General features: G+C 42.5%; 1 protein-coding gene across 1 annotated transcript in view; it reads left to right on the plus strand.

Annotated features, from left to right (window-relative positions):
* Positions 1 to 1913: 1913 nt before the first annotated feature.
* Positions 1914 to 13761, plus strand: part of Mtmr7 (myotubularin related protein 7) — an 81563-nt gene continuing 69715 nt past the window's right edge. The window contains exon 1 of the mRNA XM_087901125.1: positions 1914 to 2016. Within this exon, the coding sequence (XP_087757251.1) occupies positions 1993 to 2016 (24 nt within the window). The 5' untranslated portion in view covers positions 1914 to 1992. The remainder of the gene's footprint in view (positions 2017 to 13761) is intronic.

Here is a 13761-nt window from a genome sequence, read left to right on the forward strand (position 1 = left end):
GAGTGCACTCTTATACATGTAGCATGAACCATTAGGGTTTAGGGCTTTAGCGAACATGCAATCATTAGCCATACTAGTCCCCAAGGAAACACTTTTTGGCGTCATTGCCGGATCCAAAATTTGAGCTGTCTTGGGAAAAAAATCAAAGTATTCCAGAAAGATTTTAAGTGTTTGGCTCATTTCCAAGTATCTTCAGGCCACCGAAGATCAGAGTATTGGAAAAGTCCCCAGTTTGTAGCAAGTTTTTTTTATTTAAAAATTCCTCTAGAAACATTGAACTTTAAGAACTAACTATCTGATCCTATTGGGTTTCATCTAAGCAACAGCAAAAGAGTTCCAGATACAAATCATCATTGGGAGGTTGGTTTCATTAGGCATTTTGTGAGTATCTTGGTTGGTTTAGCTTCATTTGCTTGGTGTGAGCTGTACCACATTTATAACTTAGTATCTTCATCTGTATCACCCATCAGTTTCTTGGCATCTGCTGTGATACTCTGAGCATGAATTGCTTAAATAATGACAGCGTCTCTTCAATAAATGATTATTCGGCTTGATCTACCTAGGGTGAATTTAAGCATTCCCTGAATATAGACATATTGAAATTATATAGATATATGCCCCAATAACATATATTATTTCCTCACCTGACAACTCTAAAATCCCTTTTGTAAAACAAAACCCTACAATCTCTTCCCTTCCACTGGGTGGTGAGGAGTGAAAGCAGGGAACCTGAAGGATATAAGGTAACACCCTAAGTACTACAGTGGGAAGGGGATGCAACGATTTAAAAACTTATTGAGTAAATATTTGGAAGACTGCAAGATGCCTACCAGACAGCGGACAAAAGGAGATAAAAACAAACAAACAAATACGCACTATGGATGGTCGGAAAATTTACAAAACTGTCATAAATAAAGGCCAGTAAAGCAACAAAATAAATACGACTCCAAGAATTGTTCCTATGAAATTTCAATGTGGCATAGGGTGTTCACTCAGAGTTGCCGTTTTCAGTCTCTAGCATTCCCCAGTGGCTTAATGGAGCCTCATAAAGGATGGTTTTGTGTTGCTAGCTTCTGTTTAGTTAGAACTAGGTAAAGATGGCCAATGTGTTCCTAGCACAGGGCAAGTGTTTTCACATCTCTATCAAGAGTTTCGACAGTGAAGTTGCATGGTGACGTGAGATGTCTGACTTGGTGGCAAACTTTATAGGGCGCAAACAATGTTGGTATTAATCTCATTTCCATCCCAAATACTCGGATGGCTGAGTCTGGGCCAAAATAAAGTCAGAGCCCACTAGACTATGCGTACCGCATCAGGGTACATTTGTAGTCTTTTTTTTTTTTTTTCCTATCCCACTCTGAAATCTCACCTATCCTGGGATGCTCTGGAGGGCAGCCAATGAGGGTGTAACGCTTCACATATTTATTCGCATCTCTCCAAGAAGCCACACCCAACACAAGGCCCTCTTTGTGCCTCAGGAGACAGTAGTGCCACAGTATTACCGTATTACGAAAGCTGACCGGCTTTGATTTTTTTTTCCTTCTTTTTTTTTAAAATACGGGGATGTCTTTACGTCTCTCTTGTGGTTTCCAAGCTGCTGGACCCAAATGATCCTCCTGCCTCAGCCTCCTGAGTGGCTGGAACATTCAGGCAAACATTTCCATGACCGACTTGAGGATGCCCATCTCGTGAAAAAAAAAAAAAAATCGAGCAGCTTGGGCAGTGAGATCCTCAGCCAGAGAGGCGAAGCCGAGAAGGAGGGCGAGGTCCAAGAGACCCGCAGGTGCGAGCAGGCGCAGAGCCGAGCTCCCGGGCCCGCGCAGGCGCCCAGGGGCGCCCGCACATCCCGCGCACCTGGAGGCGGAGCCAGGCCCGCGGCCCGCCCACGCCCGCTCCAGCCGAAGCCCCCTCCCCTCCCTTCCCATTGCGCCGCACGCGCGCGCAGGTGCGTGAGGCCGCGCCCGCCGGGGACCCTGCAGTCGCGGGCCCGCCATGGAGCACATCCGCACGCCCAAGGTTGGTGGCCTGGGCGGAGGAGGGAGAGAAGGAGGGATGCTGAGCCTGAGCGCACGGGGCTGCCCTGCGGGGAGCTGGACCGCGAGCGAGGGAGGAGCTGGCGGCTCCCTAGCATCTTCTTGTGCGCTGCGGGGCCGGCCTTTCTCTTGCTGGCTCACAGGCCTAGCAGGAGCTAACCTCTTGTCCTTGGGGGAGGGAGGGCGGTTTGTGGGGTGCGCTGTGGACGCAGGGGTGGGCAGGAGGGAACGAACCCTAATTGTCTCTTGAGTAACAAGGTTTTTCTACTTGTTTGGTTCCAGGCTCCCCCCCCACACACCCCGAAAAAAAAATCATTTTAGAAAGGTGCCTGTAGCTCTGAGCTGTTGAAAGGGAAGCAAGCCCTTGAATAGCAGGTGCAAGAAAGCGCATTATAAACAGATGGCTTGAATGAACTTGGAAGCTTCTTGGAGCTAAGACTTAAGACTTAAGATGCATCCTTTCCCACAGCATGGCGGGAGCTGTTTGGGGGCCTTCCTCTGAGCTTAGGATCCATACTTGCTATAACTGAATGATGGCGTATCCCTCTATTTCCAGTTTGCTTGCTTCTCAGGGAAGAAAGATGCTGCGGATAGATTCATCCGTGGGTGTGTGTTAAACACACCAGCGTTTGCCACTGAACATAAGTGACTGGCTTCCGATTATCCAGTTAAGTAAGCCAGGAAGCCTCCAAACCTTGCCATTCTTTGTTGAAATATAATTTAGAATGAAAATAATGTAACGATTGAAATTCCTAACAGATTTTTTTTAAAAAAGGGAAGGAATACTTTAAAAAAAATTCTGTTGTCTGTCTCTTGTTGCCACCGCACAGTCCTTCCAGAAACGTCTTATATTTAAAATCTAGGCCCCTGATAGACTTAGGCCAAAGCTGTATCTGAGTGACCAGAACTCATGTGGCCCCAGGTATTATTATTCCATGAGGAGGTAAATGTAATTACTTTGCTCTCTACCCAGCAAGAAGAATTTATTCCCACATTCTGAAATAGTGGCCTATACCTCTTAGTAAAGAAAAAAACAACCATTTTAATATTATGTTTGTGGAAGAATCATCCTTCTAGCTTGCTGAAGAACGTCCGCTCCAGTGCAAATATAAATTGTATTGATGTTACACTGTGGAATTAAATTGCTTTACAATCAAGAAATTGTAAACGTAGAAGACAGTTCCATAAACCACAGGATAGGTGGCCCAAGGCTTTCAGGGCTTAAGTGGTACTAAATAATTTATTCGATAATGATGAATTTAACCCCTGCATTTCCTTTGTCTCTCACCAAGGGCATTCTTTCACAATGAAGAGGCCCTTTGTACAGGTGATGTCAACAGCAAGGATGACAGGTTGCCTATCATGGCGCTGGGTGGCATTCTCTCATTCAGTCTGAACTTGGGAGAGTAAAGTCATTTTCTGGTCCTGATTCTGTTTTGTCTTGGACAAAGCCATTTATGGAAACCTGAGCAACAAGAAGTATTTTTAGATTGGTTTTCACCACCACCCTGCAGGCTGTGTGGTACTTCAAGGGTAGCTGTGAATGCAAACCAGTGCAAAACAGGAAACTCAAGACCGTACAAGACCAAGCAGACAAACCTCAATTGCATGGTGCTCAGCTGGGAACACCATAGATGACAAAGTCATATACAGCAACAGCAAAAGGTTAGAGTGCTGAGCTCCGAAGATGACTCAGTTAGTAAAGTCCATGTTACACAAGTATGAGGATCTGAGTTTGGATCCCCAGCACGCACATAAAAGCGGGGTGTAGGTTGGCACACACCTGTAACCCCAGCCCTGAGTGGTGGCTGACAACAAGAGCATTGCCAGAGCTCACTGGCCGACCAGTCTAGTCAAAGCAGAAAGCTCCCATTTCAGCAAGAGAGACCCTGCCTCAAAAATGAGTCTGAAAGTGGTAGAAAAGCAGAAGACGGCATCCAGTATCAGACTCTGGCTGCTCAGGGTGCATACAGCAGACACATGAATTTTAAACGTTAAAGATTGCTTAGGCTTGAAGGAAAAGGGCACAGCTACTTTCAAAGCGTACATGAAATGTGTAGTTGTTGAAAGTCATATTCATACCCTTCATGTTTCTGTTATAGTCTCTGGGAACTGAATGGGGAGTTTTTCCATGATTTTATAGTTTTTTACTTTGGGCTTGTGTATGCAAAACTTGCTTAGCCGATTCACTGTTTATTTGGTACAGTATTTACCAGGATGCAAGGGGGTTTGTTTTGAGGAAAATAAGTGATAAGTGTAATGCATGATGTCTAGTTGCTTTCCCATTGACAATGTAAGTTATTGATTTGTTCAATGAAAACGAATAGCTGTCACAGTGTGTGCTCTGGAGTGCAGTTTAAGACGATACATTTGAATTGTTAGGAGTGCCTTGTACATATTTCTTTCTCTCTGTGTGTGCCTGTGTGTATACTTTAGCAAAACTTTTTGTAGAACATAGGCTAAACAGGATGTGTTTCTACCGTAAGAGTCCCATGCAGGGAGAAAGTACTCCAGAACAAGTTGCTTTGCAGTAAAGAGGAAGTGAGGTGCTTGGTGTTACCTCTGCTGTTCACCGTGGGAAGTGGAGTCTTTGCTCTGCGGTTGTAATCTTCTGCAAGGCATTTCCTTCACATTGGTAACTTTGAGTTATTAATGGACTATGTGACCGTCTCTGGTGCAGACATTAATATGCATTCTCTTCTTCTAGCTCCCATTCCTTAGTCTGGGCCCTTACGGAAGAGTCTCCTCATTTTCTGTTTTCTTCTTTGCTGGGTAATTCTATTATGACAGGATACGATCACACATTACTTGTATTAATTTCTGTATGTTGGCAGAAAGCAACATACAGCGGGAAGGCTTTACTCTGGCTCACATTTGGAGGGTTTACAGTCCATCATGGTTGGGGAGGCCATCATAGTGGAACGGCTTGGTCCTAGATCCTCAGTAGGGAAAGGGAATGACACTGCTTAGTTATTTCCCCCTTTTTCTGTAGTCTGGGACCCCAACTCTTGAGATGGTGCTTCCCACCTTCATGTGCCTCATTCATGCCCTAGTTTTGTTTGTTTTTTATTTTTATTTATTTTAATCCAATAAAGATGACAGTTGAAATGAGTCAAAAGATTCTAGAACTTTGTGTGTCTGACTTGTCCTCTTTCCCAACTTTATTTAGTGACCATTTCCTGACCAGGGCAATGCCCTTTGAAGGTTTATCAAGTGTGATGGTTTCTTTTGTAGCGTAGGACTTCTGCACTGTCATTCCTTTGCAGGAGGAATGGGAGATGGCACACTCTGATCTTTTGTTTACCAGGCAAAATTTCTCATAGTCGAAGTTTCAAATAAAATGTGTTTTCAGGGACTGGAGAGATGGCTTAGTTGTTAAGAGCACTTGTTCATCTTGTAGAGGACCCAGGTTCAATTCCCATCACCCACATGATAATTTGCAACCATCTGTAACTCCAGTTCCAAGGGAGCCAGTGCCCTCTTCTGACCTCCACAAGTACCAACCCTCGTGTGGTACACATACATAAATACAGGCAAAACACACCCAAAATAAATCTAACACATGTAATCTCAGAGGAGATATTGCCTGTATCCTTCATCTAAATTAGACTTGCCTGTTGTATTTTTTTTTTTTTTGGTATGGAACCATTTTGTTCTTCTTTTATGTTCCTCATTTTGGTTATTATATTCATTTTGGTGGTATTTGTTGACTGTTGAGCTTCCTTTCTTAATTGGGGATCCCAGAAAAATACGGATGTATTCATTCCTGCATCCATAGTTCCTCACACAGTGCTTGATACCAAGTAAGCATGTATTAAATAATGCTTGAAAAAATGAACAGTATTCTTCATTCAGTATTTCATTTTTTAAAATAGGCATATTAGCAATCTAGGTTTTATATGCCTTGTATCTGTAACTTGATTGCATTGTGAGCCCTCTTACATTCCATACATACCATATATATATATATATATATATACATACATACTACAGTAACGATTACACTTATATTTATGTGCTAAAATGTAAATAATGTAACACTTACATAAAATATGCAACCCATTGGCTGTAGTACGTGTGCAGTGTTGTGCACCCATCATCACTATCCAGTTCCAGAATACTTTTTCACGCCCAAAGAAATCATTGGTCAGCTTTGGTTTACATGAGTTAGGCTTTTTGTTTGTTTGTTTTTTGTTTTTGTTGTTGCTTGCTTGCTTGTTTCCCATTGGGTTTAGACTGTTGCTCAATCTTGCTTTGGATCCTTATACCCTTCCTCTCAGTTCGGTACCAGGCACTATAAAGTGTGCTTAGTGCTATTACTTTGTTTCTTATCTTATCCAACAGAAACTATGGTGTGTACATTCTTAGCAGCTGATGCCCTTTGCCCCGTTTCTTAGGACTTTGGCCTTGGTAACTTTACTAGGTCTCTTAGCCATCCTTCATCACTCCTCCAAACAGTTCATCCGGGAGAAAAGGGAATACAGCCTCTTAAAATGATGACTGAGTGAATCTTGATGTTCCTGATGGCTGATGGTTTCCCTTTTTAGGTTGCTACAAAGTTCCATTAAGTAACTAATTTTAGAATCTTGTCTCGAATTAATGTCAAACTGACCAGTTTGACTGTTTCCTTCATTTGGGAATAGTGATCTCATTTGTGAGCTCTCTGACAGTAAGAGGAGATTTTCCTTCTTTGCCAGTCATCATTGCTATACCATGGTCGCTAGGGCCTTTTCTTTTCTTTAGCAAATAATTTGCAGATAATAAATATAGTAGAGAATGTATGCAGGTGTGCACCACCCTGCCCGGCTCTGAACATTTTCTTACCCCCACAGAAATCACAATACACATTAGTGATCACTTCCCGCTTCCCTTTCTCCTGACTCTAGCAACCAATACTATGCTTTTTTTTTTTTTTAATGTCATGAGCCACCTTTTTGGGGTGACTTCTGCTACAGTCCTAGCCACGGTGGGTTTGTGTGTTCCAGGGTAGTAGCATACAGATTAGAAAACGTTAAGTAGGGGGAACAGATAAGAATCACAGAGACTCAGGATAGTAATAGGAGGCACAACTCAGCGAATACTGAATGCTGAATTGACCCGCATTTATTTTCCATACACTTTTATACCCAATACAAAAGGGGGGAAGAAGGCAAAAGACTGTTTTAACATGATACAAAGGACCACCAGAACAGTGACCTGCCCCAATACTTAAGATATCAAGCAACTTTATCCTGAATTAAGCATTAAGTTGTTCAGGTAATAAACCCACCCTAGACCAAGTATCCTGTTTGTATCCCCTAATGACTGAGGATGCTAAGGGTTTTCCCATGTGCTTACTAACCATTCGTGTATTTTCTCCAGGTAATTTTATTTAAATCCTTCATTTGTTTTGAAACTGAATTTTAATTTCTTCCAGATTCTTTAAAGAAATTATTTTTTAAAGTCACCAATGCATATTAATTGTACATACTAATGGATGTCACTGTTAAGTTTCTGTGGGCACATGTGTCCTGCTGTGGTGATGTCCACTTTCCCAGATAGCCTCTCTCAGTCTCCCCTTCCTCCCATCCCCCTTGTCTTTTTAATTGTCGAATTCTGAGAGCTCTGGGTGTAAGTCTCTAGTCGTGTTTCTGAGTTGTCAGCGTTTTCTCCTATTCTGTAGGTTTTCCTTTCACTGTTCTGATAGTGTTTTTTGTTTTTTTTTTCATTTTTGGCTTTGAGAAATCTTGTGTATCCCATGCTTACCTTGAACTGACTCTGTAGCTGAGGATGACTTTAAACATGTGATCCAATCTACCTCCATCTTCCAGTTGCTAAGATGGTGGACATGTGTTGACAGAGGTTTCTTTCCCGCCCAGTCCTGAAGCCATTCAGTCCCAAAGAAATACAGAGACTTATATTAATTATAAACTGGTTGACCTATTAGCTCAGGCTTCTTATTAACTAACTCTTACATATTAAATTAACCCATAATTCTTGTCTGTGTTAGCCATGTGGCTTGGTACCTTTTATCAGTGAGGCATTCTCATCTTGCTTCCTCTGTGTCTGGTTGATGATTGCAGACTGACCCTCTTCCCAGAATTCTGTTCTGTTCTGGTTACCCCACCTATACTTCCTGCCTGGCTCCTGGCCAATCAGCATTTTATTAAACCAGTACAAGTGACGAGACCATTGTCCCACAGTAGACATGTGCCAACATGCCTGTTTTAAGAGATGCTGGTCACTAGAGATCCAACTCAGGACTTCTTGCATTGCCAGACATCAGGCCAAGTCAGTGCAGCATCCCCACCCGTTGTACCATTTGAAATATAAGAAGTTTAATTTTACTGGCCCAAGTGTTCATGGCTATTTACTTACGGCGTAGGGGAGGTACTCCTGGTTTTGGTGTCATGTCTGGATTTTTTTAAAGTTGTTTCTGAGTATTGAGGTCATGAAGACATTTTGTTGGAAAAGCAGAATGAAAACAAATCATGAATAACCTCACCACCCAGAGAAACCTACTTCTCTATGTCGTACAAGTCCTTTTCTTTGCATATGAGTACAAATGGAATTTAAAACAAAGTCTGGTCCATATTCTGTCCCTTTAATGTTCTTTTTTATTCACTATTTTTCTGAAAAGTGACTTTTAAAACCCTTGGATACTATAATTATAGTCTGTGGTTAGACCATGCATAAGTTAATGTAGGCCAACCCCACAGTTCCCGTAGATCATTTGCATGTCCATGCTTTGGTTCTGTTCTGTCTGAAGGATGGTGAATAGCGAACAACTTAGATGTAGCCTCTCTTTCTCTTTCAGGTATTTCTATTTAAGTTGCGTAGAGTGACTTGATCTGCCCTTCCCCACCATTATAATTGTCTTCGTTGGGGGCAGAGGCTCTTCAGGTTTGGTTGTCCGTGTAGACTGCTCCATATTCTCCCAGGACATAGTGAGGAGGCAGGGTGCGGAGCTTGTGTGAACGGGAAGATTGATCTCTCGGTGTGCAGTGAACAACATCTTCTGTTTCTCACCCAGAAGTCTTACATCTATACGGAATTCTGGGAAGCAGTCAAAAGCCTTAGTTACTTCATTGCTCTTAAGATAAGCATTTAATTTAGTTGCTATTTAACTTATCCCCGTCTTGTCACTGTCACAGTGTATTTAAACCACTGTGCAGAACTCTGTATTGCCTCCCTTCTTATTTTTTGGTTCCATGTCAACACACATTTTAAAGATTTATTTGATGACTCTTTAGCATTTTCTTCCAGAATTTTGCATGATACTATTGTAGCAGAATTTTTAAAATAATTTATTCTTGATGATGATATATGATTTGTTGATTTACGGTCTTTGCTCACCTGTCAGGTTGAGCTTACCTTGTAGCTATTTACAACACCACTCAGGATGGCTGATCAAAGCCGCCCTTATAGATAGAGCACTGGAGCCCTTGTACTCGGCGCTATTCTGTAGCTTTCTGTGTGATAATCCATGCATTTCTCAGTCCCGCTTGCAGGTGGCTACTACCACTGTTAGCCGCACTTCAAAGCTGAGGAAACTGAGGCTGAACGGGTTTTTCAGCCCGAGGGGGCAGACTGAGACTCAGAATTGCACCACGACTCCAGGTTTGATGTGCTTCACAAGTCCGTTGTTTTTCGTTGTACTTTTGAGAATGAAGTGAAAGGGTAGCTGGGGGCTGGATGCTCCTCAGTCCAGGCCTTCAGCTGCCTGCTTGTATCTTTAGCTCCAGACTAACAGTTTGCGTTTGTGTTAGCCAGCGTTCTGCTTGCTTTTCTTTATATTGTGGTTTGATTTTACCGTAAGAACCAGGAGCAGCATTGTGTGTTCATCTTGAAAGGTCCAATACTTTTTCACAACTGCAGAGGACACGATCTGTGTAGTCACACATGGTCTCTCACACTTCAGAGATAAGGTGGCCCCCTTTGTTGGTCTGAACCCTTCCGCTTTAAAGTATAGTTGTGGCAGTTACATCTTCCGTTTTCAGAAAGCCAAATCCTCCCAGAAATTGTGTTAAACCTGCCTCAAAAATCATCCATACTTAGTGCTGGAACGATGGTTCAGTGGGTAAGTGTTTGGTCCTCAAACATGAGGATCTAAATGCCATCCTAGGTGAAGACCAGGGACTGGCTACAAGCAGGGATCCTGAGACAGCAGGGTCACCGGGGCATGCTGGCCACCAGTGGAGCCCTCAAGCTCAAATGCCCAGTTCACTGATAGATCCTGTCTCTAGAGAATAAGGGAGAGAGTGATAGAACTGGGCATTTCATGTCCTCATCTGACCACGCATGCACGCATGCACAAGCATCCATGTTTCTTGAAATCCTCCCTTCTAATAGGTTTAACAATATTTGGATGAAGTCTTGCTGTCCTGAGTCAGCCTTTGGTATTTAGGGCACACAGTCTGCCGTTGAACTAAAGAATTGGTCATACTTGAATTGTAGTTGTATTCATGCATGTAGTGTAGAAATGCTGCTCGCTGCCAATACCCTTTAAGTAGCTGGAGGAAGACTGTATGATATGCTTGGCCTGTGTGTGCGTGTTGTGGGAGAAAATGGTATGGAGAAAAATGCAGAACTTCAAGAAGACAGATGGCTGGGAGTGAGTTAGGGTTATTACTCTTGATAAGTATTCGAGGTAAAATGGCTTTTGTACAGAAACGTAATTTTCAGACAGTTCTAAACCTAAGAATGTTCTAAGATGAAACCCTGTGTGTGTTAGCAGTTATTTCTCCTTTGTATCTCCCCACACTCTGGCTACCCACTACTCTGCTTTCTGTACATATTTGCCCGTTCATTTTATATAAACGGCATTATATAATATGCTTTTCTTTGTGCCTAACTTCTTTCAGTAAGCATAATGCTTTGGGGCTCATATAATTTTTAGACTTTATTGCTAAATAATATTCTTATTTGTTTTGAGACAAGGTTTCTGTAGCTTATACCAGTTCAGAGAATGATCTTGAACTCCTGGGGTCACAGGCTCATCCCACCACACATGGCTGCCTCGTTCCAGTATGAGGCTAGAACCCATGGCCTGAGCTACATCCCAGCTATTGCTAGTTAGTACTCTACTGTGGATGTGTTCAAGGTTGTCAAGGTTGTTTACTCATTTATTAGTTGATATTTGGGTTATTTCCGGGTGTTTTACTTATTACAAGTAGTGCACCCGTAAACACTCATGTCCAGGTGTTTTTGGGGAACCCATGTTTTCCCGTTCTTTTGGGTATATAATCGGGAGTATCTTGATTCCTAACAGTTTTCCTGAGATGTTGCACCATTTTATGTTTTCTGTCAAGATGAGTGGACATTCCAGTTTCACCCCCTCAGCAGCATTTACTGTCTACTTTTAAGATTACACGTATTCTGTAAGGTGGGGTATGTGGGCCCTACTGGGGGTGTTTTGCACCCCTTGAGAGATAATTTATTCTGACTACTTTTCTTGTGTGTGTTGATTATATCTTACTTGGATACAGATCTGTTTATGTTGTTTGCTTGTTTTTAGCTGGGCTATCTGCCTTTCGTTTTTGAATTGTAAGTGTTCTTCATAGATTCTGCTCACGAGTGCATATATGACTCATAATTATCTTCTTTCGTTCCATGGGATGTCTTTTCTCTTTCTTGGTGTTGACCTTTGAAGCATGAACGCTTTTAGTTTTGGTGGGAGTCCAGTCCAGTTTAAGCTGTTAGTGCCTTCCTTGGTGCTTTGGTGTTTTACAATCCATCGCCTAACCCAAGGTCCCAAAGTCTTAGAGTTTAGGGTTTTTATCTTGGAATGAAGTTTTGCTTGTTGTGTGGGGTATAGGACAGTAGTCCTTTTGCTTGTGCAATGCCATTTGCTGTTAAAAATAACCTGTTTATTGTTAAGACCCTGCTTGATCCAGCTCCTTGTCTTGGTGCACATGCTCAGAATCAATTCAGCACAGATGTGTGGGCTTTTTTGGCTCAGTTTTGTTCCTTTAATCTTTGTGTCCATCTGTGGTCAGTACCACAGTTCTGACTACAACTATGTATATGGTCTCAGTGGGTTCCTGAGAATTCTCAGAACGTTGGCTCCCTCATCTTTGGCGTTTCCAGACCAGATTGAGAGTGTATTTGCAACAGTTAACAAAGAGGCTCATGGTATTTCTTAGCCATTATTATTATTATTATTATTACTACTACTACTACTACTACTACTACCCTGATTGCAAAAGGAGATGACGCCAGGTTTGTGTGCTGAGAAAACTTCCATGCAATATGAGAATAAAAAGAATTTTCTCAATCCAAACATTTCCACACTTCTCAATGGGTTCAAATATTTTTCTCCCCTGGAGGCAATCTACAAATCTACAAAGAGTGACTTTGTGTAACCCAGCTCTCCTTCACACCCTTCATTTCAGAGTGTATTTTTCTTTAATAAAAACATTAATCTCTGCAAGCTCATGGATTTTAGGAAACTATCCAGTTTTGCTCGGGGAGACACTGAAAGCAGCCTGTGAGGAATTGCCTGGATTCCTGAGGGAGAGTCTTTTTGGAGTGGATATGTGGAGAAGGTGAGGTGGGGGGTATTGGGGGGACAGGACGGGGTTGGGTAGTGGGGAGGACAAGACATGCAACTCTGTAGTAGAGGGAAGTACCAGTCCTACTGGAAAGGGAGTCAGAGCATTTGCTATGTACCTAGAAACATTTGCATGCTTGAGTGGTGGAGACCTTGAGCACCTGTGCTGCGCACCCCCCCTCCCCGCCCCATCTGCGCTCTATGCGCTAGAACCCAGTTCGCAAGCTTTGGGCAAGGGGCTGGAGGTTGAGAATACACACGCAGAGACAGACAGACACACAGACCTTCCAACACTGGTTCCAAAAAGCCCTCTTTAATAACACCATGGAGGCTTAAATACCCTGCAGACAATGGCGAACAGGTGAAAATCCCATCCTCTGATCCTCTAGGCAAAGCACAGCTTTTAGTCACTTCCATTAGAAGGTTCTAGACAGGGAAGAGCAGCTGAAGGCCAGGACTCATGAGTCCCAACACACCTGTGTGTGGCCACCTTTGCCATTGTTCCCTTCTTGGTAAATTTTAGCATTTCCGGGTGGACTCTCTTGGTTCTGCCTCATCTCTGCACACTCAACACTGTCTGAGGTGCTTTTCACAGAGGAGAGTTACACAGGGTTTTCTCCTCCTGACTTGTGACTTGTTTTTATTTTTCCTTCTTCCATTTTGAACAGGACAAGCCGTGGCAGTATGTATGACCGGATAACCATAATTCCATGACTGTGCGTGTGAAGGCTCAGCTTTGTGTTCTTGCTCAGTGTTCAGAGGGCCTGCAAGTAGTTCATTTTGTATCATATTTCTTAGGCCAGGAACAGTTTAAACTATTTTTTTCTAGTGCCCTTTCCCCCGGTGGACAGCTAGTTGAAGCCTTTGGGAGTAAGAGTCCTTCCCAGGACATGGACCCAACCCTTCCTCCCACAGCCATTTGAAATAGTTTAAAAATAGCTTCCACTGAAAGCTTTGTGGCAGGCCATGACAACTTTATAAAAATTGTATATTTACTTTTCTCCCTTTTTTTTTTCTCTTTTTTTTTTTTTTTTTTTTTTGCTTATTAAAACATTGCTTATCACAGATTCCCGGAGAAATAAATACATTGCCAAGCTCTGAAAGAAAATTTGATTCCCCTGGGCATGTGGCAAAGCACAAATTACTTAGAATGTTCAAGGTACAATTGAGTCAGTTTTAGCAGTTATGGTTTAAAAA

This window comes from Myodes glareolus, chromosome 23 (genome assembly GCF_982192425.1).
Source record: "Myodes glareolus chromosome 23, mMyoGla1.1, whole genome shotgun sequence".
Lineage (NCBI taxonomy): Eukaryota > Metazoa > Chordata > Mammalia > Rodentia > Cricetidae > Myodes > Myodes glareolus.